The following is a 27,983-nucleotide window of genomic DNA, read 5'->3' as shown; positions in this document are numbered from 1 at the left end:
GGCGCCACATTAAACGGAGCCCTGATCCCCGAGCAGCTTTTGTTACTGACGAGATCTGAGCTCCTTTTCTGCCGTTCTCCCAAGTCTTTTAAGAGCCTGAAGGTTGATTTGTATTCGATGAATGGGGCATGAAATTAACTTTTTACTCTGCTGATTACAAGCAGAGGCTCTGTCCAGATCAGAACGTGCCAAATGTGATTTGTTTGATGTATCTTAATGGAGAGAAACGATGAATTAACATCGGTTGGCTTCCTTGAAAAGAGCTTCCAACTGTGACTGACTTAACCAGGCATAGCAAAACTGTAGCTTTGTTTCATTTGTGGTAATTCTTTTTCCATGTGGCTGCTTTTGTTTTGCACCACAATGCTGTTCTGTTTTACCTTCAACAGGCCAAACAAGCCGTGTCTGTGTGTCTGTGTGTGTAGGATTGCCTGTGGTTTTGGGGGAGCTCTGTTTGTCTACCTGAACCGGCTGATAGTCGAGTGCATGAGGAAGCAGAAGACAATTAACAAGTTCTTGCTGAGGAAGTAAGTATCTCATCCCAGTCTTACACAAAATCATTAAACATTTGTAGATTCATAGACCCAGCGTCCCCTTGTCCAGCTTAAAGGAACAGTTTGACATTTTTGGAAATTACTCACAGAGTTCGATGAAACGATTAATACTGCAACTGCCAACAGAAAGCTAGCTTATCTGAGACTGGAAACAATGACTGTGGATCTTTCACAGGGTACTGAAACTAGCTAACCACTCATCTAAAGCTGACTAATGTATAACATCATTTTTTCATGCTCTTACTCTGAGGCACAAACTGTCTCACAAACTCACAAACATTCTGTGAATTTCACCACACACACTTTCTCCCTCATCCATCTTCTTTCAGCTGCTCCCTTTATGAGGCTCTAAAGCAGTTCATCTGCTTCCATCACACCCTACACTTAGCATCCTCTTCTGCCACACTAACCCTCTGCATCTCCTCCTTCACCACATCCATGAATTCTTTACCAGACATGTCGACTGTCCCTCATCTGCACATGTCCACACAATCTCAGCCTTGCCTCTCTAGCTTTATCTCCAAACCACTGATTTACTCATTTCTAATTCTGTCCATCCTGCTCACTCCCAGCTCTGCCACCTCCAGCTCAGCCCCATGTCCTTTTTATCAGGTCTCACTACCATCTTGTAAACCTTCTCTTTAACTCTTGCTGCTGTTCTTCTGTCACAAATCACCCCTGACACTCATCTCCACCCTCTCCATCCAGCCTGCACTCTCATCTTTGTCTCTCATGTGTGCAGTCCTTTGCTTTGAATGGCTGACTCCAGGTATTTCAACTCCACCTTCACTACTTCTGCTCCTCCTTCACTGCTACACTAGTTACATCTGCCTCCCTCTCATCTACACACATATATTCTGTCTTACTTCTACTGACTTTCATTCTTCTTCTCTACCAAGCATACCTCCACCTATCCAGAGTCTTACACTTGTTTCTTACTCTCACTACAAAACACAATGTCATCTGCAAACATCAGAGTTCACAGAAAGTCCCACCTGACCTCATCTGTCAACCTATCCAACATCACTGCAAACAAGAAGGGGCTCAGAGGAGATCCCCGGTGTAATCCCACCCCCACCTTGAACCCATCTGTCACTCCTGCTGCACACCTCACCACAGTGTCGCTGTCCTCATACATTTCCTACACCACCCTCACATACTTTTCTCCTCCTCCACAAAGACAGTGCAATTCCCTGTTACCTCCTCAAAGCAAACACTGGATCTGTATGAATTCATACTGCTGCTCACTGATCATCCCCTCTCTTCTCAGCCTAGCTTCAACAACATTTTCCCATATCTTCATGGTATGCCTCATTATTTTTCCCACTGTAGTTACTATAGCTCTGCTCTACACTTAATCTCCATTCCTCACAACCTATCTGGTTAAAAGGTCCACTACCCTCTCTTCTAGACATCTCCATACTTCCAGAGTGCCGTGCTTCATCTTCTTCAAAGCTGCTGCACTTCCTCATTCACTACCTTTCTTCCATCTGTTTTCACTCTCATTTTCTTCATCATCTTCTCAAAGTGTCTTTCTTCCCGCTCAACTCTTTTCACTTTTATCCATACAAAACTAAAGTTTTAGAGCATGTGAAGAAAGTCCTTCAAAGAACTTATTGTAAAACAGCAACTTTTCAGGTTGATGCTTTGACTTGTGTACAGAGGAGCCAAATAAAGATATAGCTTGTAACTCAAGGAGCTTTGAGTGCAAGGCTAGCTGTTTCCAACATAGACTGTATGTAAAAGATGGACATGGCAAGTGTCACCTCACTTGGAAGCCTCAAGCTGAGCATTTTTGGGTGTCACCATCTGTGGGAACTGGGAAGTTATGAAATGAGTATCATGTTGTATTCAAGAAGACATAAATTAGTGACTGAAATCATAAATTCATTAGGCATTTTACTACAAGCTTAATTTTCCACTAGTCTTTTTTACAACCCTCTGTGGGAAATAGGAAAAAAAACACTTTGTGTTGGTTTCCATTTTCAGACTGGACTGTTCTGCCCGTCATATATATATATATGTGTATATATATAAAAAAAAAACACCCAGCGCGCCCCTGCGGGCGGTTTATCCTTCAAGCTCAGGTCCTCTACCAGAGGCCTGGGAGCTTGAGGGTCCTGCGCAGTATCTTAGCTGTTCCCAGGACTGCGCTCTTCTGGACAGAGATCTCCGATGTTGTTCCCGGGATCTGCTGGAGCCACTCGCCTAGCTTGGGAGTCACCGCACCTAGTGCTCCGATTACCACGGGGACCACCGTTACCTTCACCCTCCACATCCTCTCGAGCTCTTCTCTGAGCCCTTGGTATTTCTCCAGCTTCTCGTGTTCCTTCTTCCTGATGTTGCTGTCATTCGGAACCGCTACATCGATCACTACAGCCGTCTTCTTCTGTTTGTCTACTACCACTATGTCCGGTTGGTTAGCCACCACCATTTTGTCCGTCTGCATCTGGAAGTCCCACAGGATCTTAGCTCGGTCATTCTCCATCACCCTTGGGGGCATCTCCCATTTTGACCTTGGGACTTCCAGGTTATACTCGGCACAGATGTTCCTGTACACTATGCCGGCCACTTGGTTATGGCGTTCCATGTATGCCTTGCCTGCTAGCATCTTGCACCCTGCTGTTATGTGCTGGATTGTCTCTGGGGCATCTTTACACAGCCTGCACCTGGGGTCTTGCCTGGTGTGATAGACCCCAGCCTCTATGGATCTTGTACTCAGAGCTTGTTCTTGTGCTGCCATGATTAGTGCCTCTGTGCTGACAAGAAGGCCTATGACTCAATGCCCCACAGCTGGATACTGGAATGCCTAGAATTGTACAAGATATATATATATATATATATATATTATACTCTTTAGTTTCCAGTCTTTATACTCAGTTAAGCTATCATCTGTTGGCTTTAACTTCATATTTAACAAACTGAAATACTAACAGTATTATGATCTTCTCATCTAACTCTGCCTTAAAGCCAATAAGCTTATATCAGATATTAAAGACACATCTAAAAACACAAGCACACACACTGACACATTTTAGCTGGTTAAACTCTAACTAAACACAAGGATCATGAAAATCCTGCCCATGTGCCCCTACGCTTCTATTTAAAATTGGCCTCACACTCTATGTCACAAAGCTAATGTAGTCCTGGGAAATTTAGGTAAATCCCTTGTATGAATTGGGTCGGTTTCACACACGTCATCGGGAGCTATTTATACACTATCTCTCTCTTTCCACACCACCAAGAAATTAGGTATGCACATACAGTGTGTCAAGCACACTCATTAATGACCCCACAGTCCATCTCTTCCTGTCAGGCGTCTGGTGTATCCTGCGCTTGTCACCCTGCTGATCTCCACACTCACGTTCCCTCCGGGCTTCGGACAGTTCATGGCTGGACAGGTGAAAAAATACTTTCACACTCCTTTGACAGTATGGAAGCATGCAATGACTGTTGTGAGATGATTGATGGTCATTTTAAATGAAGCCTACATAAAGGCTTCAAGAGGGCTAAAAGGCTATTCCCAAAGCACGGATGTAGTCAGATGTAGTCTAATCACCGGAAATCAGAAAAGGAAGTCTGCAGCAAGATCTTAATTTTTATTCATATATACGTTTTTTATTATTTATTTCAGCAGTGTAACTCTGCATCTGGGAGTAGAGTGGGGATGCTCCAGAACTTTTCTTCAGTATTAAAAGCAGCTGTCAGTTCAGTTCTATTTCATTTTTATCGCACCAAATCACAACAACAGTTGCCTCAAGGCACTTCATATTGTAAAGTAACAATCCCAACAATCAGAAGACCCCCTACGAGCAAGCACTTTGCAACAGTGGGAAGGAAAAACTCTCTTTCTACAGGAAGTGATAGGAGAGGGACAGGACAAAAGACACGCTGTAGAAGTCAGAGATTATTATTAACTAATTATTAAATACAAAGTGATGTATAAACACATAGTGAGTGAAAAGAGATGAAGAAGAAGCACTAGGTCCATCATGGGAAGCCCCAGCAGGCTATACCTATTGCAGCATAACTAAGAGAGGATACCATACGCCTATCTGCTTTTTTAAAAACAACAGTTTTGAGCTTAATTTTAAAGTAGAGAGGGTGTCTGTCTCCAGAATCCAAACTGGGAGCTGGTTTCACAGAAGAGGGGCCTTCCATTGTACTTTTAAACATCCTAGGGGCCACAAGTAAGCCCACTGTCTGAGACTGAAGTGCTTTTTTAGGGTGATATGGTACTATGACATCTTTAAGATAAGATGGGCCTGATTATTCAGGACCTTTTGAGAAGAAGGACTTTAGAATTGATTCTGGATTTAAAAGGGAGCCAATGAAGCGAAGCCACTATGGGACAAATATGCGCTCAGTACACACAATTGTACACAGTTTAAATAATTCAGTCATGTCAGATCAATTCACGCATTTATTTTGCAGAGCAGTTACCGGCAAGAATATACATCTAATCCAGCAGTCACCAAACCACTATCACCACTCTTCTATACACAGAGGTGTTGAATTTGTGTGGGAGGATTTTTTACCTGCGTGTTATATCCTAACATTTGTTTTTGAACATCTCCATATTTTGACGACTTTTTTGGAGCTTCCATAAACAGCTGCTAAATGTAATCACAGCACTTTGAATAACATTGAGAACTTTTATCTCCTTAAAATCCTTCCTCATAAAAAAATGACAAAAACGGTCAACACTTGGCCACAAAACTGCTCGTGAGTCAGTTTTGTGGTTACTTCTCAGTTTATTGAGATGATTTTGTGTGTCAAAGGGAAAAAAAGGTGTAATCTTTTGTGTAATTTGGCACATTTGAAGCACAGATGTCAAAGCTTACACATGACGGAGCAAAATTGTTCACACTTGTTCCTAATGATGTTATGCAACAGTGGTGCAGCGATCAACACCGTCTCCTCACAGCCAGTAGCCACTGGGTTCGGACCTTCCTGGGTGGAGTTTGCATGTTCTCCCTGTGCCTGTGTGGGTTTCCTCCCACAGTTCAAAGACATGCCTGTTAGGTTAGCTGGTGATTCTAAATAAGCAGGAGGTGTGACTGCGAGAGTGTGTGGTTGTCTGTCTCTCTGTGTTATCCTCGTGATGGGCTGGCGACCTGTGCGTCCTGCTGGGATAGACTCTGACGCCTCCCCGCAACCCTAAGTTGGATAAGCGGTGGATGGATGGAGTGTTTCAAGAGATGTGTCACAGTTATCAAAAGTAGTCAGTAAATTAATTGCTACAGATTACAGTTTGAAAGCCTGCAAGCTGGATTTTTAAACAGCTACACAATTTCTTCTAAATTTGAAAGAGAAAAATCAGAAATACTTTGAAGTGCCAAGTCTCCAGTGTACTATGAGTAGGTTTATATCAATATAGAAAGAACTGTGTGGGTGGAAATAGCCCTTTCTAAGACAGAGAGCAAATAGTATGGGTTCACATGTAATTGGACCCCTGGTTACTGAATGTTTCTTTTTCCAGGGGACTTATATTCGAACACTAGACTGCTAGAGTCTCCTAAACAGATCCTTCTGACGTTAGAGAGCCAAAACAGATATTCAGATTCAGGATGCTTCTTTTGTGGGTATGTCTGTGTGTGTGTCTGTGTGTGCTTGCGTTTCCGTGTGTCGATCTGTCAGCTGACGCAGCACGAGTCTCTAGTGGCGCTGTTCGACAATCGGACGTGGTGCCGTCAGGGTGTGGCGGAGGAGTTTGACTACATCAGCCACCACCATGCCTGGAAACACCCCCAGGTCAACGTCTTCATCACGCTCATCCTCTTCACTGTTATGAAGGTAGGCGACGTGAAAGGCTTTTATGCACTGAAATCAAACCGGCAACGCTTTCAGACTAACTGTGACGAGTTGTGCTTGTCGATTAGCTTTAGTGTCTTTGAGAGCTTGGCAGAGGTCACAGCGGTGTCTCCTGCTTCTTCATCTAATCCCAAAGTCACTCTGTGATAATATCAGGGCTCTGGGAGGGTCAGACAATCAGATGTGGGACTGTTTTCTCTTTTCATAATTAATGATAGTATTTCAAGACGCCGTCTGTATGTCTAATCTTGGTGCCTTGTAAGATTTTCAGAGATGGTTAAGTCTGTAAAACTCTGTCTCCCTCTTTCAGTTCTGGATGTCTGCTGTGGCCACCACCATGCCCGTTCCATGCGGAGCCTTCATGCCTGTTTTTCTTATTGGTGAATTAAACCTCTTTCTCTTTTTTAAATGATTTCCACTGCACTGGTGAACCTTAAACTAATACGTTCTTGCTGTATTGGTGTGCAGGTGCAGCATTTGGCAGACTTGTTGGTGAGATCATGGCAGCCATGTTTCCTGATGGTATACATGCTGCAGGCGGCGTGTATCCCATAGTTCCTGGTGGTTATGCTGTAGTTGGTGAGTGACTCTAGTTCTATATTGATGTTTTCAGATTTAATTAGATTAATTACATAGTTTCTTTTTTGTGGGGATCCTTTATTATTATAATGTATCACAGCTGGAAAAGTTGTCACTGTTTTCACTACTTTATCAGTTTGGTCAGAAGATTGTTTCTAATATTACTTGTAGTATGACTCTGTTCTGGGACGTACAAAGCCAGTGTTGGGGAGAGCAGCACAAAGACTAATTGCTGAGTTTTTCAATTTGCTGTTTTAATTTTTGTACAATTAGTAGTACTGAGCGAAAGTCTTGACCCACCCCTCATTTCTTTACGTTTCACTTCCAAGCAGCCAGGCTTTTATGCCATTTTTAACAAGTTGTCTCAAGCAATAGTCTCCAAGTTTCTGTTTTTCTTTGGACTTTTACACTCATTTTCAGTCCAGTCCTTGTACCTGACTGTGAGGAATGTTTTGGGGGTTTTTTGCTTGTTAACATTGACCTATGATTCATTCAAGCATTAAACAAGGTAGCTAACTCAATGAATGAACTCATTTTCTGTCTACAGGTAACAGACAATTTATCAAAGAATCAAATTTAAGTTGTCTCTTTAGGCACTTTGTTACTAGGAAAACAAAAAAACCCAATTTCTTTAGTTAGTTTCTTTAGTTCCGTGATAAATTCCCAAATTAACTTTGTTCGATAGCCATAAAATAGTAATTTTGCTCAAACAGGATGATTCCCAAAGAGCTATTACCTGAGTGTGTCCTTAAAAGGAAGCTGGCCAAGTTGAGAAAAAAGGAATTAGTGACAGGCACAAAAAAATCTACAGCAGATCTACAGTCTCTGAAAATAGGAAAAGATCGAGCAAACATCTGTCACAGGACCTGAGAGATGCATCTGACTCTTTGGGTGATCCATCTGCTGTTCACTGAAGGCTCATTAGAAATGGTCTCAGTGGAAGGATGGCTGTCAAGAAGCCATTCTTGAGGAAAGGAAATAGAGAGAAAAGGCTGAGGTGCGCAAAATTACAGAGGAACTGGACTAAAAATCAGGTATTATGGAGTGATGAACCCAGATTTGAATATATGTATGGTGAAAGTCAGGAAAGTGATACAACACAGTGTGTCTGAAGCCATCTGGAGGCACTGTCATGATTTAGTGCTGCGTCTGACAGCTTTATTTTTTAGTATGAAAACGATCCCAAACACACTGCCAGTACAATAAAATCATACCTGATGGAAAAACACACAGTAGAACTGAACATTGGAGAAATGGTGTGAGATCATCTTGACAGAGAGCAAAATAAAAGGCAGCCAACATTCAAAGAAGAGCTTTGAATGCCCTTCAGGAAGCCTGGAGAACTGTTCCTGTAGACTGTTTTAAAAATTACAAAAGGCTTGCCTAAGAGAGTTCAGCTATGATGAAGAATAAAGGTGGTCACACGAAATGTTGACTTTCAATCTCATTAGAATTGTATAAACTCAGATTTTGCCTTATATTCTGTATATCCATTAAATTTCCATCTTTGCCATTTAGCTCCATGTAAATGGCTTTAAGGAGACTGACCGATATAAAAGATTTTCCTTTCATTCACAGGTGCTGCTGCTCTGTCTGGAGCGGTCACCCACACTGTATCCACAGCGGTCATAGTGTTCGAGCTGACCGGTCAGATCTCACACATCCTGCCTGTGATGATCGCTGTGATCCTGGCCAACGCCGTGGCCCAGGCGCTCCAACCATCGCTGTACGACTCCATCATTCGCATCAAGAAGCTCCCTTATCTGCCTGAGCTGGGGATGGGACATCACGAGTGAGTCTGCTGCTGCTGCTTTCCTCTTTTCCAGTCATTCTGCACCTTCATTTGCTTTTTTTATTCCATTTCCTCTTCATCTCCTTTCGCTTATCTTCCCGTTCATTTCCTTCCCTTATGTTTGCAGGTGTCCCTGCTCTCACGTCTCATTAACCTCTATCTTCTCCTCCATGTTTCAGGAAGTATAATATCCGTGTGGAGGACATCATGGTCAGAGATGTGCGCTACATCACTCTTAACTCTTCCTATCGGGATCTGCAAGAGATGTTAATGACCGGTCAGCTCAAAACGCTGGCCCTGGTTGAATCCAGAGGTAAAAGCATACACAGTATGGGTATGAGCTCATCACTGTGCTTGTGCTTCCTAATTAATTACAAGGTCCCATTAAGAGACATGTCAATGCATTCAGCACAAAGTTATGACTTATTCTAAGCCTGAGGCAACTCACATCAGCAGTACTACAGCACTAAAAAGTCCCAGATGATACCGACCTCTCTCGTCTGATTTTCTTTTTAAAATGTGCTTTTTTTGTGTTTTCACAGCCCCTAATTAATAACTTTACTCCTCCCTTGCCATTGCCTCTCCCATGCCCTTCCTTCTCCCTCAGACTCCATGATCCTGCTGGGCTCCATAGAGCGATTGCAGCTCCAGTCTCTCCTCTCGCTCCAGCTGTCACGCCAGCGGAGGCTGGAGTACCTCCGCCAGCTGGCGCAGGACAACGGCACGCACGATCACCTGCCCAGTCTTACCAGTGACAGCACCCCCAGCTCTCCCTGCACCCACACCCACCTCAACTCCTCGACCAATTCCAGTGCTCGCCAAGCGGTCCGCTTCTTGGTGAGCACTCAACAGGTGTGAGGCGTCCGGGGGCGCCAGGGCTGGGCTGGGGCGAAGTCTGGATTGGGTTGGGGTTGTAGCAGTAGACTAAAAGTGGATCAGCATGTGTGAAGCATGTAGCAGTAGGTAAAGGCACAGATGGAGTTTTTGGACAGCTGTTGTGGTAAGTGCTTACAAGCTGTGTGAATGTACTTCATTTGTACTTTAACATTAACACGTGTCTTCTGTGTCTCTGTCGTCTGTGCCCTTACCTGTGCTGTCCTGTTCGTTTACGTGCATGTGTATTCGTCCTTTCTGTGTCTCTCTCGTTTTTGTTTTTGTCCTTTTTTTTCCTGCGTTAATGTATTTTCCGTGTAGATCTCCACAGAGGAGTCTTCATCCTTCAGCCCGGTGGTTTCCAATGTTCAGCTTCCTCTGAAATCCGCCCTGAAAACCGTGTCTGCCATCAGCGACACAGAGACGCCAAACAGTATGTATTTTACAAAAAAACAAGAAGAAAGACATAAAAAGATCAGGGTTCAGATTCAAATGTCTTAAACCTTTTTTTTCCTCTCTGAGGCTCTCAGACCCTTTCCTGTGCTGACCAAGACAAGGAGCTGCTGGAGGTGAGGAGAAGCAGAGATTTTATAGATGCATGAGTGCGAGTGTCCTTTAAGAGTGCGACATGCACTGTACGAGCGGGGATGTGTGCGCTCTCTCAGTCCTCACATATACCGTCCACCTCGTCGTCCTCCTGCTGCTGACAGGCAGGATCCACCCACAGACAGCAGGGTTTTCCTGTGTAATCTCATGCTGTGGTCGAAGCTTTTTGTGTAAAACTTCTATGAATCATTGCACCCTCACCGCACCGCACAGCCACTGCCAGTCAAACGTTTTTTTTGAACATCCTACATTTTAGCATTTCTTTTTTTTCTTAGTTTTATTTAAAGCGGTGATGGCGTCATGCAGTGTGGTTTAAAAAATGTTTCTTATCTCTTTTCAACACCTTTCAGCACAGTTCAGTCCCCGGCCACTGCTGTGCTGCCAAACGTTGTTCAAATGCACAATTCTTTTTAGAAATCGGGTGTAGATCAATCAGAAATATAAAATGTGTCACCCTGATGGTTTTGGACATCATAGGAGATTTCATTTTGGGAAACAAAGGCTTGGGTTTGAATATTTCGGTCGCTTCTTTTAACAACAGTCTGTAAACATCTGGGAAGTGAGGAGATCAGCTGCAGGACTTTTTACAAGTGTTGTCCCATTCGTGTCTGATTGAAGATTCCAGCTTCTCAACAGTTCTGCATGTTTCATATTTTTTGTTTCATGATGTTTCAGATGTTTTAAGTTGGCGAACAGTCTGACTTCAGGCAGATCAGTTCAGCACTCAGACTCTTCCACTGTGAAGCTGTAATACATGCAGGATGCAGTTGAGCATTGAATTACTGAAATATTTAAGACCTTCCCTGAAACCCTCATCTAGATGTTGCTCTAAAATCTGTACAAACCTTGATATGTACGAGTTGTACATCGGCTCTAATGCACCTCAATACCATCAGAAATGCAGAGGTTTGAACCGAGAGCTGATAACAAGTTGGATGGTCTCGCTGCAGGGTTCATGTCTTCCAAAAAGAATTTCAAATTTCAAATCGTATCATCACTGTTTTCCACTTTGCCTGAGTCCATTTTAAATGAGCTTTGGTTCATAGGAGGCAGCAGCATTTTTGGATCATGTCCACATATGGCTTCTTCTTTGCTGTTTGTTCCTCAATTTAAACATTATTTTCTGTGTTGTGTTGTAATAAAATTTGGGTGTATGAGATCTGCAAATTTCCAAATTTGAAATTAGGATTGTAGATTAAAAATTAGCATTGCCCTCAGAAAAAAACCCAAAAAAGTAGAAAAAACTGACCTCAGTGTCATATCTTTGTTATTATGTGTTTTGCTTTTGTGAGAGTTTTCTTATCATTGGGGTGTTATCAGGGTGATTTTTTTAAAATTATTTGTTCATTACTTTTACCATCTTGTCTTTTTGGTGTAGTTTCAGTTATTTTATTGTTTTCTGTGTGGAGTTTGCATGTTCTCCCTGTGCCTGCATGAGCGCTCTCCAGCTTCCTCTCACAGCCCAAGACATGCAAGTTACATTAATTGGTGACTCTAACTGACCGCAGGCATGAACATGAGTGTGAATGGTTTCTGTCTCTGTGTTAAACCTGTGATCGGCTGGCAGCCTGTCCACACTGTAGCCTGCCGCTCAGGCCAAGACGGTAGGCTCAAGCCTCCCTGTGACACTAAATTGGATAAACATTTAAAAAACGGATGCACGGATGGACAGAGAAAAGAAATGTAGCTCAGGTATTACAAAAAACCCAACAATCTTTTGTAGAGAGACTTGACTGACACTCATGTAGGCCTTAATAGGCAGGTTGTGTTGACAAATGTAACCATAGTATCTGAACCCTGAAATAATTGCCAGAAAAGTTACTTTGAAAATAAAAAACTTTATTGGATCTTCTGACAATTGCCAAATAAAATGATGGTGATGATGTAGAAGTCTCAAAAACTCACAAAAACTATATGTAGCAAATATGATACACGAGGCATTAAGGCAAAAACTTAAGACATACTACTGTGTTTATTAATTTTATTTTAATTAGTTTATGTTCTTTTTAGTTCAACTATAATAACCTTAAATGGTACCAAACAAATTAGATTCATACACTTGTCAGAACATACAGAACAGGCGAGGGATTGATGGATCAGCAGTTTTTGCAGTGCGGCACTTGCTGCTGTGGTCAGAAGTGGTGATGGGGGGTGGGATAAAGTCTTTTCTTTTTTTTTTTATCCAACCATTTGAAGAAGCAGCCATTTGTTCATTAAAGAAGCTGACTGAATAAGACATTTGCTTTCAGCTGCAGAGCTCCTAAAGGGACGACACGAGATATTAAAATACTAAAATATAAGCTGTTCAAGCTCCTTTTTCCTGGCAGTGCATCATCCGGTATTGTATTAACCATTGGGCTTCTTGTACAGATTCTGTGCCCTCACCTCCATCTGTGGTGTAGTAATTATACCCTTTCAGCAACATTGTGCTCTCATCACAAAGACTTCTCCCAGCAGAAGTCAGACTGGGCTCCAATGTTGCAGTGACGCCATGTTAAAGGGGAAAAACTGTCCGCTTCCACTGACGCTGTGTTAATGTTGTGCTGTGTTGATGCCTTCTCTCCCCGGCTGGAAGAGCCCGGCTGGGCCGGCTCCTTCTGAAAAAAGAAAGCCCAAGCCCAAACGTGTGAGGATCTCCATGGCGGTAAGATTGTCTGCCGCCTAGAGACTGTTGCTTAGTAACCGTTGCCTTGCGACACACACGTAGTGAGTGCTGGACCAAAATATTTGTGGTGCACAAACCGAGAGCATTAGAGTGCTTTAGCAGAGAGAGCGAGAGAAAGTGTGTGTGTGCGTGTGTGTGTTTTAGAGAGGTGTGAGGTGTGAATGTCTGTCAGTGTTTCATCAGCTTTCACTCGGCACTGAATGCCTTCTCTGTGCGACTGTGTGTGTGTTTTTTATTTAAAGGTGGTTGATTCTCTGAGTTTTATTGTTGTTGTCAGTGTAATTTTTGGGATTCTGGCTGCGCAGAGATCAATAAACCAAAGTTTTCCTTCAGCCTCGGATTCTCGTAGACTGGTAGATATAAATGCTTCACTGGTTTACAGCCTGTGTCTTTACTACACCACACTGAAGCAAACACATGTACACTAGATTTTCAATCAGGTGTTGCGTTTTGAACATTTACTTTGTATAAATCTGTTTGTTTGTAGAAGCAATGAATGAATAACTGGATTTTGGCTTTTTAGGACTCTACCGAGGTGGAAGACTGCATGACCCCCTCAGAGGTGAGCCCTACACTGACAAAAGATTTAACATATTAAATGAGCTTTCTTTGAATTCAGAGTTTAGAGGTTTCAGTGTCCTCCTAACTGCAGATAACAGAGTGGGAGGAGCAGCAGCTTGACGAACCGGTGGATTTCAAGAACTGTAAGATTGATCCGGCACCCTTCCAGCTGGTGGAGCAAACATCTCTGCATAAGGTGCAATATAAACAAACAACTAGCAACACAAATTAAATACAAATTTTAACTATCAATCACACACACAAAAAATGTGCAGACATTATGCTCCTTCAGTTACATTAGCACGATGCTTTTAAAATATTACGTCAGTGTGAATGTAATCGCGACGTAGCTGCAAAGTTCCAGCTTTAATGCCAGCTTCTGGTTTTGTCTCGTTCCTCTTCTACGCAAACAGTGGTAAGTGTTGCAATTCTGCTCACTTCTGCTGAATGCATTCTCTCTGATACCAGCAGACTTTAAAGTAGAAGCTTGCATTGGTCACTGGAGGATCAGTTTCACAGTGCAGAACACTGAATGAAAAAATGCAAAAAAAATAAAACAAAGCAAACCGTGCAAGTGGTCATAATGGGACTTCAAGTGATCTAAAAATAGAAGCTGTGCCAGAAGCTGTCTGGACAGGCCTCAGAAGATGACCTTTGAGGGCATATAAAGTTTAAATCAGGTATGCCTTTTTATGGGCCGACCTTTTTCATTACACCTCATAAAATGAAAATGGTCCCTTTGGTCTCACAGACTAATATGCAGAACACATCACTAACACTGCTGATGTTAGAAAATCCATGAACCCACTCTTTTTTCTTGTTTCTTGAAAGGCTCCATACAAATCTAAGTTTTTAATATTATTATTATCACAGGCGGGTTTTCCTCGTAATGATAATTACTAGTTTTTCATTTCCTCGTTTTCTTCCCTCTTGTACGAAAACACAGACAGTACAGTGCTCATTTATGATGTTATTCTTTTCATCTTCCTTATATCACTGTATATAATCAGATGGCAGAAACGGCTTCTCATAAACAACAAACAAATTAATATTAAAAACACAGACTCATTGTTCTTCTTTTGGATTTTTGGACTTTCATTGTATAAGTAAATGGACTGGTTCTTGTGTAGTGCTTTTCTACTCGAACACAAAGCGCTTTATATAACATGTCACTTTATTTTCTGTCTTAAGTGCATTCTAGCTAACATTCACGCTTAGATGAACACATCGAGATCAGCATGTTGCACAAAGATGGCACATAGGGATCGAACCACCAACCTTCTGATTAGTAAATGAGCTCTCTCAAAGACAGCTGTGTGCACTGTATATGAGCTTATTATAGTAAGATTATTATTATTATTTAATAATGAAAAGCACTTTGAATGAATGTGTGCTGATTACTGAGTTCAAACTCTAAACTGCTGCTCCCATGAAATCAGCCCTTTAATGGTCCAACCCAACACATTATACCAAATTAATCACAGCACCCATGAGCTTACCTGGTTTTACCTGAAGACTGTTGCTTCGATTCCTTAACCTCCTTTACGATTACCTGTGATTGTCATGCATCATAAATCGCAGCGAGCTGTGGTTAGTTGGTTCAGTTTTATGACTCGGGGACCGTCTTGTCTGACACCGTGTCCATGTTGAAAAGGGAGAAACATGATGCAGTTTCTATAACCCAGATCCAAAATGCATGTGAACCCCCTTTGAGTCTGTATCCAGGGCATGACCCACCTTTCCTCCTCCTCCACAGACTCACACCATCTTCTCTCTCCTTGGTCTGGACCACGCCTATGTGACCAGCATGGGACGACTGGTTGGAGTGGTTTCTCTCAAAGAGGTGTGCAAGTGTGTCTGATGAAAGCTGTTTTATTTATGTGTTCATTAGTGCCGCCTCTTTCTTCACATCTTTTCTTGCCTCTCCTTCCTGTCTTTCTTTTTTTCGGGCTGACCGCATCTCCAGCTGCGTAAGGCCATCGAAGGCTCAGTGACGGTGACTGGAGTGAAAGTGCGCCCTCCGCTGGCCAGTTTCCGTGACAGTGGGAACACCACAAATGTATCCGAGGTAACTGAACTTCACAAGCTGTGCATCCGCCACAGGGGGCTCTCTTTGCCACGGGAACCCAACCCTCCAAATGTGGAGGATCAGCCAGATCTCCAGTACAAAGAGATCCCTGTCAACTTTTCGGACGAAACAAACGTGCAGTTCGAAGCCAGCCCCGGCGACATCACAAATCCGTCGTCAGAGCTGCCGCTCCAGGAAAGCCCCTCGTTCACAGAGGATCAGTCTGAGTTTACTTTTGACTGCAGCCCCTCCCACACTGAGGAATCGGAGCTGGCCTGTGACTATGACCCCTCCAACCAAACTCCTGAGCCAGATGAAATGGAGCAAGAGGAGGCGCCTCCGTCTCTAAACAACAGCCAATCAGAACCTGGGGGGGAGGGTAGCACAGGCCACACTGAGGATCAGTCGGAATGATCAGATCCACACTGTCGCCTCATGAATGTTGACGTTTCTTACGTTTGTTGGGGTCACACTCACCTCCAAGTCCAGCCTAGATACTCGTGGTTCAAACGTGGTTGTGGTACGACAGTGAGCGAGTGAGAGTGAGCGAGAGCTTGAAGGATATATGAGGGATAAAGCTGGTTTTGTTTTATGTTTTTAATGCTGACACCTTATCTCCTGGAAGGACCAAAAGTAGCACTTTCTGACCAAAAGAGTCAATATTTACAGGGTATAAAATTCAAATGTCAGGATTTTTGGTTTTAAAATGTTTCTCTGCTCCACCTGCCGAAGACAGTGAAGTTGAATCCACAATTTGTAAACTGGTTTCTCCATCCATCCAGCCATCCTTACCTGTGAAACCAAGAACACAGTACTCAGTAACAGATTGGTGGCTGGTAAGCATACCCTGAATAATCTCCGTTCCGAGCTAATAAAGGCCATATTTTACAAAAAGAGCGTCATATTATATTATAAATAATCTGTAACTAGCGTTTGACCCAAAGAGTCATCAGAAACTTTGGGAAAGGATCACTTTCACGTAGACAATACACTATTCTACACTTTTCTGGTGGTCTTTCTGCCACCAGAGGAGTCGCCCCCTGCTGGCCTCCATAAAGAATGCCAAGTCTGATTGGAGGGCTCAGGGGGTTGGAATGAGAGGGCTCTTTGTAGTCTTTTCTGCTGTGTTAACCTGGATTTATGGTCCAGTAGCATTGGCTTTAATTTTTCTCCCCTGCTTGTTCTTCTTTTCTTTACTTTTGTTAAATGCCAGCTGCTGGACAAAGAGTTTATACACATACGTGCATCCAGCGGTCCATTATCATGAAATCCAGCTGTCAGCTTGCAGCTGGTTGTAGTTGGAGATGATGAGTTTGACCTCCTTATCTTCCTCTCTTGCCTCTCTCTATCTCCTCTTTCACTCCTCCAGTTCTTTTAATCAGTGTTTCTCTTCTCCTCCTTTTTTACCACCTCCATAATCCATCACGGCTTGCTGCCTCATCTTTGAAGCTCACTTCTAGAGCATCACAAGTGTTTATCTGGGGTTGTCTACTCCTTCTCAGCTCCTTGTCTAATTGATTGTGGTCAAGGGTCTAAGCAAGAGCTTTACTGAGTCTGTACTTTACATTTTTTCTTTTTCTTTTTTGTGCTTTAAAAGAGCTCAACTTTTTATTTGAGCTCTTCCCTGAGTCTTCTCACTTGCTGCTTTTGCCCATCTTCCACAAGGCCAGTCTGCTCCTTTTGAGATCTGTTCCCCTCCTTGAGACACTTTATCTCTATGATGGCAGAGCAGAGGCCATCTCTCAGTCCCCGCACAGCTGAGTTTTGAGGGGAGTTGGTCAGTGTGCTATTTCACACTGAAGCTGCTCTCTTCAAACTGCATTAGCCCAAATCCCTTAAAGATGGAAACATACTTATCATTAAAGTCCAGGCACACAAACATTAAAACAGCAATATGCCAATAGGATCCTTTTTCTCATCTTATTTTAAAGCACAAAGTACGACGAGGACGAGGATGAAATCACAGAAAAAAAGAGTTAGGAAGGTTTGTGGAAAAACATGAAAAAAGGGGGCTGAGTCTCATCTGTGACTGCTGCTTTTGCACTTCCTTTAGGGCTGAACATTTCCTTTTTTTGTCTGTTTTGTTGGTTTGAGGCAACAAAACTTGGTTTATGCTAAAACAAAACCCAAACAAACAAAGAAAACAACAACTATGGATTAAAATACACAATTTACAAAAATAAAATGATGCTAAAGGGATACCGAGTACTTTCACATGTAATGCCTCCGTGTCAGTGTGGGTGACTGTAGGGACGAGTAGTACGAGTAGGGACTGAGAAGGTTGTTCTCTATGGACAGCACTCATTACAGTAAAAGTCATCAAGGAGCAAAACTGTACTTTATTTTATTTATTTTAGCTATGGCATCACATCTGTCACCCATCTGTCTGTCCACAAGTCGTAGGAATCGCTCCTCCGACGACAGTATTAGTCAGATTTTGTTTCATTTAGCTCCGTTTGATCGAGAATGCTACTGTTGCAGCAAGTTGGTTCATGAAGTTTCTTCCTTCCTGGATATTCCACAATCAACTGTAAGTGGTTTTATTGAAAAGTGGAAGTGTTTAGCAACCACAGGAACTCAGTCCCAAAGTGTCAGATTACATAAAGTGACAGAGTGAGCAAAGAGCTTCAATCCTCCTCTGGCATTAACATTTTTCAATTCAATTTTATTTATATAGCACCAAATCACAACAACAGTCACCTCAAGGTGCTTTATATTGTAAGGGAGACCCTACAATAATACAACAGAGAAAAACCCAACAATCATATGACCCTCTATGAGTAAGCACTTTGGTGACAGTGGGAAGGAAAAACTCCCTTTTAACAGGAAGAAACCTCCGGCAGAACCAGGCTCAGGGGCGGCCATCTGCTGTGACCGATTGGGACGAGAGAAGGAAGATAGGATAAAAGACATGCTGTGGAAGATCAGCACAAAAACTGTGCACTGGGAGCTTCATGGTGTCACAATGTGCTGTGTGGCAGGCAGGATGAAGGACCCAAATGCAGGACTCAAGACGGAGAAATAAACTTAAAATGGCAGCTTTTATCCTGGAAAAAACTAACATTAGATACAAAACTAAACTAGACACAGGAAGCAAGAAACTTCAACTAGAAAACAAACCAGAAACTGTAAACTTGGCTATGGCTGGAAAGACGGAGAGAAACGCACAGCATAACAAGGGTACGACACAAGAAAGAGCAAAGGAAAACACGGGGCTTATATACACAGAGGGATAACGAGGGAATGAGACACAGGAGGAGAGCACAGCTGGGAGTAATCAGACCTAATAAGACAAAGGAAGCAAAGCAGAATACAATGACAAAAGACAGACTGTCAAAGTAAAACAGGAAGTATACGGACTTGACGCTGAGACAGAGGCATGAACTGTGGGACAGGGAAAAAAAGCACAGAGAAGACATAACACAGACACAGGGAAGGCACTCTGACTGAAACTAGAAGCTAGAACAACAAAATATAACCTCAAGAGAACTAAAACCATGAATAACAAATAATCAAGAAATATATATTACACTGGGTCACACCCAGGACTATGACACGTGGCATGGGTTTCCATAGACCAGCAGCTCCTGTATGTGTGGTGTGTAGGGGGCCCAGTGCGTTTGTCCACATATTGGACACTAAATATCCATATTTAGTTGGATGTGTAAAAGGGTAACAGCTGAGTTGATGTGGGCCAGCACCAAGACGCAACACGCACTCCTAAGACAGGGTACTTGATTGTTAAAAAAAAACATTTTATGTCATCTATAGCTCTACATATATATATATAGAGAGAGAGAGAGAGAGAGAGAGAGAGAGAGATATATATATAGATATATATATATATATATATAGATAGATATATATATATAGATAGATATATATGATATTTAAGGTGAATTACCAGTTATAATTTAAGTAAAAATTATTTTAATGAGGTAAATGATAAAAATCAACAGTAGCAAAAACTACATGCAGAGGTTGACTGCATGAACCAGTAGTCTGATACAAAAACACATAAACTGCTATCCTGTAATATCATCATGTTAGGGCATTAGTTGTTAGGATTATTTTTAGTGTGGATTAAATACATTTACATGGCCAGAGAAGTGTGTGAGGGATATAACTCCTGTTGACTATAATAGAGGAACACCCCCGCCCCAGCCCCCGGAGCAACAATGGTTTTCTAACGCAGCTTGTTTTTAGATAACATTTCAAAAACGTAGTGAAAAATAAAGAAATCGTATTAGAAGCCATGTACGGCTTCAGATAGCTAGATTAGGAAGCGTGTGGTGGAAACTATAGCAACTGACTCTATTGTAATAGAGAATCACGTCCAGCAGTACAACACTGTGGTTCATTAAGTTTCCAGACCCACTAACCTACTTCCAACACCACAGGCTGCTTTTGTCAAGTAAGATGGTGTTAGTTTGGTCTTTTTTCTGGGATTTGTTGACAGCAAAAACACAGAACACCACCTCCAGCTTTATCTTTTATGTGTGTGAGTATGTGTGCATATATATATATACGTGTGTGTGTGTGTGTGTGTGTGTGTGTGCGAGTGCAACCTTCTTTGCCACACTCAAATCTGGATCAGACTCGTAACTTTTGGGTCTTCAAGCCAAATCAACATCCTGTAAACATGATGCCAAACATTACAAGGACAGAAACGAGTGACGTGCGATTAACTGTGAGTGGAAAAATCAAAACAATAAAAGAAAGCACAGAAGAACAAAGAACATTTCTAATGAGCACACGATGGTATGACTTCAAACAACTACCTATTCACTAGCGGTGGGTTTATATATCCGAGGGTCATAATGTTAAGACGTATTGCGGTGTTGTTTTATGTGTTTCGGTGATAGGCAATAAATTTACATTAATAATGCAGTAAAGGTTCAGACTACATTATTTATCACACTCTGCTGTCCTGTCAGAGCTTCATGTTGCAGCATATCATGAGGTTTGGGTGGTTTTTTTTCCTCTTTTCCTGCTATTAAATACTGGTTGCATCAGCCCCCAGTAGTCCACGATGAGCTGGGAACTATAAACACATCGACAAAGGCAGCTTCCAAATGTCCACCAAGCTTTAGTACAGGGCTCTAAAGAACAGTGAAGCACATTGTAATTACCATGACTATAATTTAATGCACATGTAGCCTTGTCTGGCTTAACAAGGGCAATGCAGACTGAACTGCCTCTAATTTCGTGTCTAGCGATGATGAAGAAACAACGCTTTGGCTCTGAGTTACAGGAATATACTGGCTGTTGTATAGAGAACACAGACACACACACACATTTATACGTATAATACACACATATACCGTACCGTATGTGGCCTGTAGATATTAAACATCACGATATGTTACCACGTGTCTTTATGACATTTAATCCAGCCTGGCCTCTAATGCAGCGTTGAGAAATGTAACTACTGTTTGAAGCCCGTGACACCCACAAGTCCCCCAAAAAAGGAAAAAAAAAACTTGTAGAGCTACAAGCGTGTGTGTGAGTCCTTGTTACGACCTTCAAATGATGTGTAAGTATTTTTGCTTCATGGAACGATTTTGAGCCATATTTCAGTCTCCTGTGATAGCACCGCAGCACATCAACCAGCCCTTTTTTTTGTTTTGGTTCGAGTATTTTTTTTTCTCCTTGCAGGCATCTGTGCAGAGATTTATTAATGTCTTAACTTTTTTTTTCTTGTTTGCATATAGGAATGTGAAGTAGTGCTTGCCATATAAGATTAATCTTAAAGGAGTTAAACTTAGAGAGTGTATAAGCTCATTTGCAGCGTATCTAGTTAAGCAATAAGTCTGTAGTATCTCCCTTTATATGGCACTGGCCTGTACATGCTTTGTATATATATATATGAAAGAGTTACACACATGCTATTGTACATAGGAGAATTATGCATTTGCAATCAACAGCCATTGTTATTTTTCAGAGGACATGAACTTGTTTTTGTACATGAGTGAATGATTAAATTTAAAGAAAAAAAACTGCATTTAAAGGGTAAACGAGCAGTCGTGTTTCTTTCTTGCGTTTTTGGATTCCGGAGAAGAAATAAAACAACAACAACAAAGTATCTTCTTTCAAAAACTCATATTTATGTATGCAAGACATTCAGGCATTCAATATCAAACAGAGCCCAACCCACGTGACACAACGTGACCCAGAGGAAACAACACTAGAAAATATCCATAGAAAACCAATGCAATAGCAACACATGACTGTTCACACACACAAAAAAATAAACGTACAAAACTTAGTGAACAACAGCATTACATTCTGATTGAACTCTCTCAACATATTGACTGTTTACAGCAGCGATAAACAGTGGAGCAAGATCAGTATGAAAGGCCTGGAGGATGAGAGACAGGAGACAGAATGAGTGGAGGAGGAAGGAGAAGAGGAGGAGGAGAGGTGTACAGTTTAAGCAGAATATCCAGAATCAACACAGACTCAAGGGGACAAAAAGGTGGATGACACATCACATCAAATACTCTTTTTTCCCTCTGCTTCTTCTCTCTCTTCATCTTCCTCATCGAATGACGCCACCCCGGAAGACGCCCGGTCAGAGAAAAAGCTCCTGGGGCTGCAGTGCCACACCCGGACCTCGTGAAACACGCTGCCTTCCTCCTCCTCCTCGTCTTCCTCGTCCTCCTCTCCGGGAGACTCGGAGTGAGAGGTGGAGTAGCAGGAGTCAAACCTGCTGCTCCTGCACCTCGGCCTCCACTCGGGCTTGCTGTGGATGCACACCTCGCTGCGGTGCTCCTGCAAAGGAGCCGGCTGCTCCTTGAGGCTGTCCAGCCTCTCCTCCTCTTCCTCCTCCTCCTCCAGGCATGTACTCATGGAGTCGCTGGGCAAAGAGGGTGAGTTGCTTTGTGATGACTGTGGGGCATTTTCAGTTGCTAGCCTGCCACAGGGCAGGCTGCTGTTGTGGGAGCCCAGGGGACCGTCGGATGGTGGCGTCTCAGTGCGGTCCACCCCGGGCGGTGCTCCAGAGGTGGAACTGTAGATGGTGGCTTCTAAAGGAGGAACAAAGAGTCAGAAGACCAAGGAGCAGATTCACTGATGAGGTGACAGAGTGCAAAGATGAGATGTTTGATGCAGAATGATGCAAAGTTGAATACCTGAGTTTTGGCTGGATACCGTGTGAGTGTGTCCGCTGATGTGGGAGTCTTCATCATTGAAATCTTCCTCATCATCTTCATCCACAGATGCCCATGCACGTAGCTTAGCCTCCGCGATGGCAAACTGCTCGGCCACTCCTAGCAGGAAAACAGGTCCGACAAATGAAGCCAGATTAAAGTGTCAGTTCAAAATCTAAACTCTGTATTTTCTAATGTTGTCTGCAATACGGTGAGAAAAACAGTGAATCATCTAGCTTTTCTTTATCACAACATCTTATACGGGACAGGGACAAAGTGAGTATTCTGGTGATGGCATGGACCAGCTGATAGCTCAGCTTATACATATACATGTATAAGCTGGGTTGCCATTATACATTATACATGTTAAAGGGCAGCGAGGTCCCACAACACAACCATGCCAGCAAATATAAATTACTGCAGATGGAAGCAACAATTCTTGATTTTAATGGTCCAGGCAATAAAAAAGGGAGAGGGGAGGAGTAAAGGTGAATTTCTATCCTCCTATTATTTGCTAATTTACCTGCGTGTGACATTGTCTGAGTCATCTCTGCCACCGATGTGTTACCATGAGTCTTAAATAAGAGCTTCGAATCAGAATTCCCAGGGTTACGTCTTCAAACAGCTTCAAAAACTGATCCATAACAAAGAAACTAACACGTGGTTTTCTGCTTTTACTTAAAGCGACTCAAAAAATTCATTACACAAAATTATTTCATTCAATTTAATATTATCATAACTATAACAGCTAATTGTTTAGGTTCATGAGCTTCGCTGTGTGGCATACGCAGCAGCATATCAGTCACGCTCTCTCTCTTTCTCCCTCGATCAATCCACACCGATGTCACTGGTGCCACAGATGATGAGTCACAGCAAAACAACAGGAGCTGCTGTACCATTGGTGGCCAGTGAAGTGATTGGGGAGAGTGTCTAATAGGCCACCATCTGCTGCCAAGACAAGCCGTCACCCAGGAGACATGACGGTGGGAGGAGCAAACCGCTGACATGCAGGAGTTTTAGGGCATTAGATGCATCACAGAAGGTGAGAGAAAGCCAGACGATGATGCTGGAGTGAGAGGATGCACGTCACCCCCCCCACACACACACACACAAAAACGTACAGCTAATTATCCTGCACATTTGTCTCGAATAGCATTTTAATCTGAATATCAAACATTCTGCTGGCCGAGAGGTCAAAAGGTCAAAGAAGTGAGTACCTGCAGCAAAGCGAGCCTCCTTCTCCCCTTCAGTCAGATTGCAGTAGGAGCTGAACTGGGAGTGTGCGGCCAGTGAAGAAGCTGCAGGTTTAGGCCAACCTTTCCACTCGATGAGGTGAGCGACCCGGCCCTGAGCCAGCGAGGTGGGCTTTGTCATGTGGTCTCTCACTGCCTGAGAGATACCTGGACGGGGGAGAGGTAAAGGCCAGAGTTTGATGTTTAAATTCACAGCATATAGATGATAACAAGGCTAGTGCTAGACAGATCATTACCATTCAAGGAGGATCTGGCAAGCGCTGCAAACTCATGAATGCCGGCAGATTTCCGTGAGTCTGCTGGAGATTTTCCGGACTTTGGAATCATTTCAATCTCCTCAAATTTCACCTGTAAAAAAAAATAAATTAGTTTTTAGAAAGAAAAACTAGATTTGTGCGCCACATTCAGAATTAGTCTGCTATTTCAGTATTCCCACACTTGTTTATATTGTACAGCTTTTATTACAGATGACACCAAATGTGGCGCACAGACCGAATTCAAGAAATAAAACCTCTTGACTTTCCTACCGCTTCCTCTCTTCTTGTCTCCATTTTTTTCTCTACTCCTGGACCTCAGCCTCATCGTGGATGTGCAGAGATGGTATCACGGCACAGCGCACAAACGACTAAAAGTCACAGCTTGCGTTCACTGGTTTAAACCACCGGCCAGACAAGCAAACAGCAATGGCCTAAATTTACCGCACAGATGCTAAAGCCACGATAAGCCTGTGCAACCGGTTAGAATGGTTGGGGTGGAGGGAGGCGAGCGCAATTGTGGTAGTTTCCATGCGTCTGGGCAAACATATGGCGTGTGACCAGCACGGGTAAGCAGCTCCAGCCGGGCCTCCTCATCGCAAAGCTGCAGATTAAAATGATAGCGCTACCTAACTAACTCCACAACAAACACACATGGCCACACTGAGCAGATGCGATGGGTCAGCAAAATTTACGATGTGGCTTACAGTAGCCGGAGCACAAGAGGGATTTGTAACATGTCGTGTTTTCAGGCCATCTGACTAGCAGGAAAGGCAACTGTGAGCACGTGCATGAGTGGACAGATATTCTTAAGCAGATTGGCCTCCAAAGCGGCTAAGAAAGACGAGGCCCCTGACAGCATTTAAAAGCTCACACTGAAGTCAGCCATGAAAGTAAATGTGTGTCAGAGGCAAACGGGTGGGTAGGGACTCTGGGAGGACGTGATATGAAGGTGCAACCAGCTCTGTTCAGAGGAAAGCTTCAGCTGTTAAACACCTGTGAGACGTCACTCATGCTGAAGGCTGATAAACACAACACATGTCCAGCATGTACGGCTCTGAGCGGCTCCCTCCAGCGAGACCGACAGCTCGCCTCTTTAATCATGCAGGCACAATAAATCTACAGCTTTTACTTGAACCTGAATATCAAAGGCAGCCACTGCTGCAAATGTGGATTAGGACATATGGAAATTAAGTCTGCCTTGACTACAAATGGAGACATATCCAAAACTGCAAGTGACGTGAGTTTTAGCCCTGCAGTTTTCCCTAATCTGTTCTTTCCTTTAATAATTTAAAAGAAACTGAAAATGTCAGGGAGCATGGAGAGTCTGAACAAGATTAAAGTGTACTCATTAAGATTTCCCTTATATTTCTGTCAGACATAGACTGTAACAGTTTCAAACTGTAAGATCAGAATATGTGAGCGTGAGCCAAAAGCCTCACCTACCTGCTGCTCAAACCTTCTGTCTGGAAGGGGCAGCCTATCAGAAGATAGGTGTCTAAATGGGAGGGGCAAAGACTAAAACTATTAGTCTTTATTTCAGAGTGAATATATTGTACAGGAGAAATAAGGGATATTTTGAACCATGCAAAGCCACTCTAGTAGAATTCTGGGATCAAAAATATGGTCTCTTATTCTTATTTAAATCTTATTTCCTATCCCATTATTCAGCTCAAACTTATTATGGGAACCTCTAAAAAGGGTGCAGGGTAATAGACGATGATCACATCTCTTCATTTACTTTGTTAATTTAATTTGTCTGCAGTTTTACTATTTTAATATTCGTCAGCCAACAGGTGACCAGAGAAAAATGGAACCTTCAATAAACTTAATGAGCAACTATTTATGATGAAAAAACGTCAGTTTTTGTTTCTAGTCAATAATAAATAATAATAACAGGACAAAATAAATGATTTAAAAACATCACACATGAATTTGTAAATCTTGTGTTTCATTCCCCCCCCCCCCCAACTAGTGCACCTGCATATAATTTGGCCTCTCTGGAGCAGTTAATTACGTGAGGTGCTTTTAAGCGTGCGCGCACACACACACACACACACACACACACACTTCCTGATTGCCATCCCCATCCCCCTTTTTAATTTTTTTTATTTTTACATCTGACAAATGCTGCTAATTAGCACCTACGATAATAACAGCCACATGTGTAACTGCGCTTCTAATTAACTCGCTCTAGGCCTTTTTTCCCCTCACAAGGTGTTTGGATTATTTTGTCCACTCCCTGCAGAGGCAGACCAGTTTGCGACTTCCTGACATTAACATATGCGTGACTAAACATATACAACAGGGCTGATGTGTCGTCTGACACCTCCAGAGACACTGATTGTGACTTAGGGGACCAACAAGTGGGATCGAGCTAAGCCAGCGTGTCTGCAGCCAAACATCTTCAGCTCGGAGGAAGCTGCAGTGCTCATATGTGAGGAGGGTTTTTTTTTCTTCTGGAAATGGTGCATTCAAGCAACAGAAGCGGAACGCTGATGGCTGAATAACACATCACCCCGCCATTGATGAGAGAGCAATCCCGCGATTACGCAGAAAATAACGCAGGAGAAGTGCGGATGCTGCAGCAGCAGGTCCCCGGGAACCTCTTAAGTCTCCATCTGCATACCAATAGCTCCATAGCCGCATCGGGTAAACACCAACAGCACCTCTACCGCTCTGTCGGGGTTCGTGTGGTCGGAATCGTTCCCCGCACAGCCACTCTCGGTACCTACCTGTAAGTCGGACCGCGGCGGCTCATCATAATGCCTGTAACGTCTCCAATCCGATCAACAGATGTCACCGCGCTATTCGTCCTCCAGCTGCAGAGTCTGCAGTAGAGCATTAAAGCGACGCTGACGGCAGAAACATCTTCCCAACTCCAGCATCAGCTACATCTCCGACACAGACGGACGCACCATTTGTTGCTCGCTATGTGGGTTACATAGGCTGTCCAAATGTCTCCCAATGGCAAGCGTCATCAACGCAAGGCGGTGTCATCGCATCCGCCCCCCCCCCCTCCATGCAGCCAAGAAGACACCGCAACCTGCAGCTTCAGTCTTTCCTAGAAACCGCACGTTTTTAATCCCTTTTCGTCTGCTAGTAAGGCACCAGCAGGACGCACGCAGGGCGGATGTTTTGAAATTTACTTACTGCAGTAAAAATAAAAAAGGGGGTGATCGTTTAAAAAAAAAACGGGTTGCCATCACGAGTTTGACCTTATTTGTCCAGTTTTGTGAGCGACAAGATGCACAAATAAGACTTCTTAAAAAAAAAAAAAAAAAAGGAGCGAAAGAAAAACATATTAAAACCGTGATCCGAGGTTAAAGGTCAAAACCGTGCAGCCTCCGACAGTGAGCTCTCTAAACATTTAATAAAAGGTCCGTTCATGCATTTGTATTGCAATTCATTTATTATGTGTTTATATGGCAGCATATCCTGATCTGGACCAGGCCTCGACAATAGTCACAATGTCACTTAAAAATAAAAGTGCGTCATCTGTTACTCTGTCAGGAAATGTATATTTTATATATGGAGGGTATTTGTAAACAACTGCTTATTCAAAACACTTCAAATGAATTTCAAAAAGTGACTGACAGACATAATTTATTATTGATGATTTGCTCGTTTTTCTGTGATTTGTATAACTTTGTGGTTCTCAACCATTTCCTGTCAACCAGAAAAAGTTCCTGAACCACAGCACTTTAAAAAAAAAATCAATCATTACAAAAATAATTGAGAGAATTAAAATCCAAACTGTATTTGGATAAAAAGTGACGCTGCATTAGAAAATTACCCCCCCAAAGAAGAGAG

The 27,983-nt window shown here is 42.8% G+C and overlaps 2 protein-coding genes across 11 annotated transcripts in view; one reads left to right on the top strand and one right to left on the bottom strand.

Annotated features, from left to right (window-relative positions):
* clcn2a (chloride channel, voltage-sensitive 2a) overlaps nucleotides 1-18,271 on the top strand; it is a 60,189-nt gene extending 41,918 nt beyond the window's left edge. For 4 of the 9 annotated variants that reach the window (XM_025900266.1, XM_025900261.1, XM_025900267.1 and 1 more), the window contains exons 11-25: nucleotides 426-527; nucleotides 3,853-3,955; nucleotides 6,195-6,350; nucleotides 6,679-6,748; nucleotides 6,837-6,947; nucleotides 8,526-8,739; nucleotides 8,919-9,052; nucleotides 9,347-9,591; nucleotides 9,934-10,045; nucleotides 10,135-10,181; nucleotides 12,770-12,862; nucleotides 13,407-13,445; nucleotides 13,536-13,640; nucleotides 15,201-15,287; nucleotides 15,411-18,271. In XM_025900266.1, coding sequence (XP_025756051.1) covers nucleotides 426-527; nucleotides 3,853-3,955; nucleotides 6,195-6,350; nucleotides 6,679-6,748; nucleotides 6,837-6,947; nucleotides 8,526-8,739; nucleotides 8,919-9,052; nucleotides 9,347-9,591; nucleotides 9,934-10,045; nucleotides 10,135-10,181; nucleotides 12,770-12,862; nucleotides 13,407-13,445; nucleotides 13,536-13,640; nucleotides 15,201-15,287; nucleotides 15,411-15,926 — 2,134 coding nt within the window. In that variant the 3' untranslated portion in view covers nucleotides 15,927-18,271. The remainder of the gene's footprint in view (nucleotides 1-425; nucleotides 528-3,852; nucleotides 3,956-6,194; nucleotides 6,351-6,678; nucleotides 6,749-6,836; nucleotides 6,948-8,525; nucleotides 8,740-8,918; nucleotides 9,053-9,346; nucleotides 9,592-9,933; nucleotides 10,046-10,134; nucleotides 10,182-12,769; nucleotides 12,863-13,406; nucleotides 13,446-13,535; nucleotides 13,641-15,200; nucleotides 15,288-15,410) is intronic. The other 5 variants (XM_025900264.1, XM_025900269.1, XM_025900265.1 and 2 more) reach the window with 5 other exon arrangements.
* A 3,326-nt stretch (nucleotides 18,272-21,597) lies between these two features.
* fam131aa (family with sequence similarity 131 member Aa) lies at nucleotides 21,598-27,406 on the bottom strand. 2 transcript variants are annotated; one of them, XM_005476306.4, is made up of 5 exons: nucleotides 26,906-27,406; nucleotides 24,153-24,264; nucleotides 23,881-24,063; nucleotides 22,646-22,783; nucleotides 21,598-22,540 (listed from the first exon to the last, which is right to left on the bottom strand). In XM_005476306.4, exons 2-5 carry the CDS (start codon nucleotides 24,241-24,243, stop codon nucleotides 22,008-22,010), a joined length of 945 nt encoding a protein of 314 aa, XP_005476363.1. In that variant the 5' UTR covers nucleotides 24,244-24,264; nucleotides 26,906-27,406; the 3' UTR covers nucleotides 21,598-22,007. The 2 variants fall into 2 exon arrangements, with proteins under 2 accessions (XP_005476363.1, XP_005476362.1); XM_005476305.4 differs by lacking the exon at nucleotides 26,906-27,406 and adding an exon at nucleotides 24,444-26,071.
* Between the last annotated feature and the right edge of the window lie 577 nt (nucleotides 27,407-27,983).

The sequence above is a fragment of the Oreochromis niloticus genome, linkage group LG18, assembly GCF_001858045.2.
Source record: "Oreochromis niloticus isolate F11D_XX linkage group LG18, O_niloticus_UMD_NMBU, whole genome shotgun sequence".
Classification (NCBI taxonomy): Eukaryota; Metazoa; Chordata; class Actinopteri; order Cichliformes; family Cichlidae; genus Oreochromis; species Oreochromis niloticus.
Note: the sequence above shows the minus strand (reverse complement) of the source record. Positions and strands in the feature narration are given on the sequence as shown.

What these genes read in the sequence shown, in the direction of transcription:
- fam131aa (XM_005476305.4), bottom strand. Translation starts at nt 24,467, where the DNA reads ATGGAGACAAGAAGAGAGGAAGCG. An exon ending in AGACAAGAAGAGAGGAAGCG is followed by an intron (nt 24,265 to 24,443) that starts GTAGGAAAGTCA and finishes TTTTTTTTACAG; the next exon opens with GTGAAATTTGAGGAGATTGA. An exon ending in GGTATCCAGCCAAAACTCAG is followed by an intron (nt 22,541 to 22,645) that starts GTATTCAACTTT and finishes TTCCTCCTTTAG; the next exon opens with AAGCCACCATCTACAGTTCC.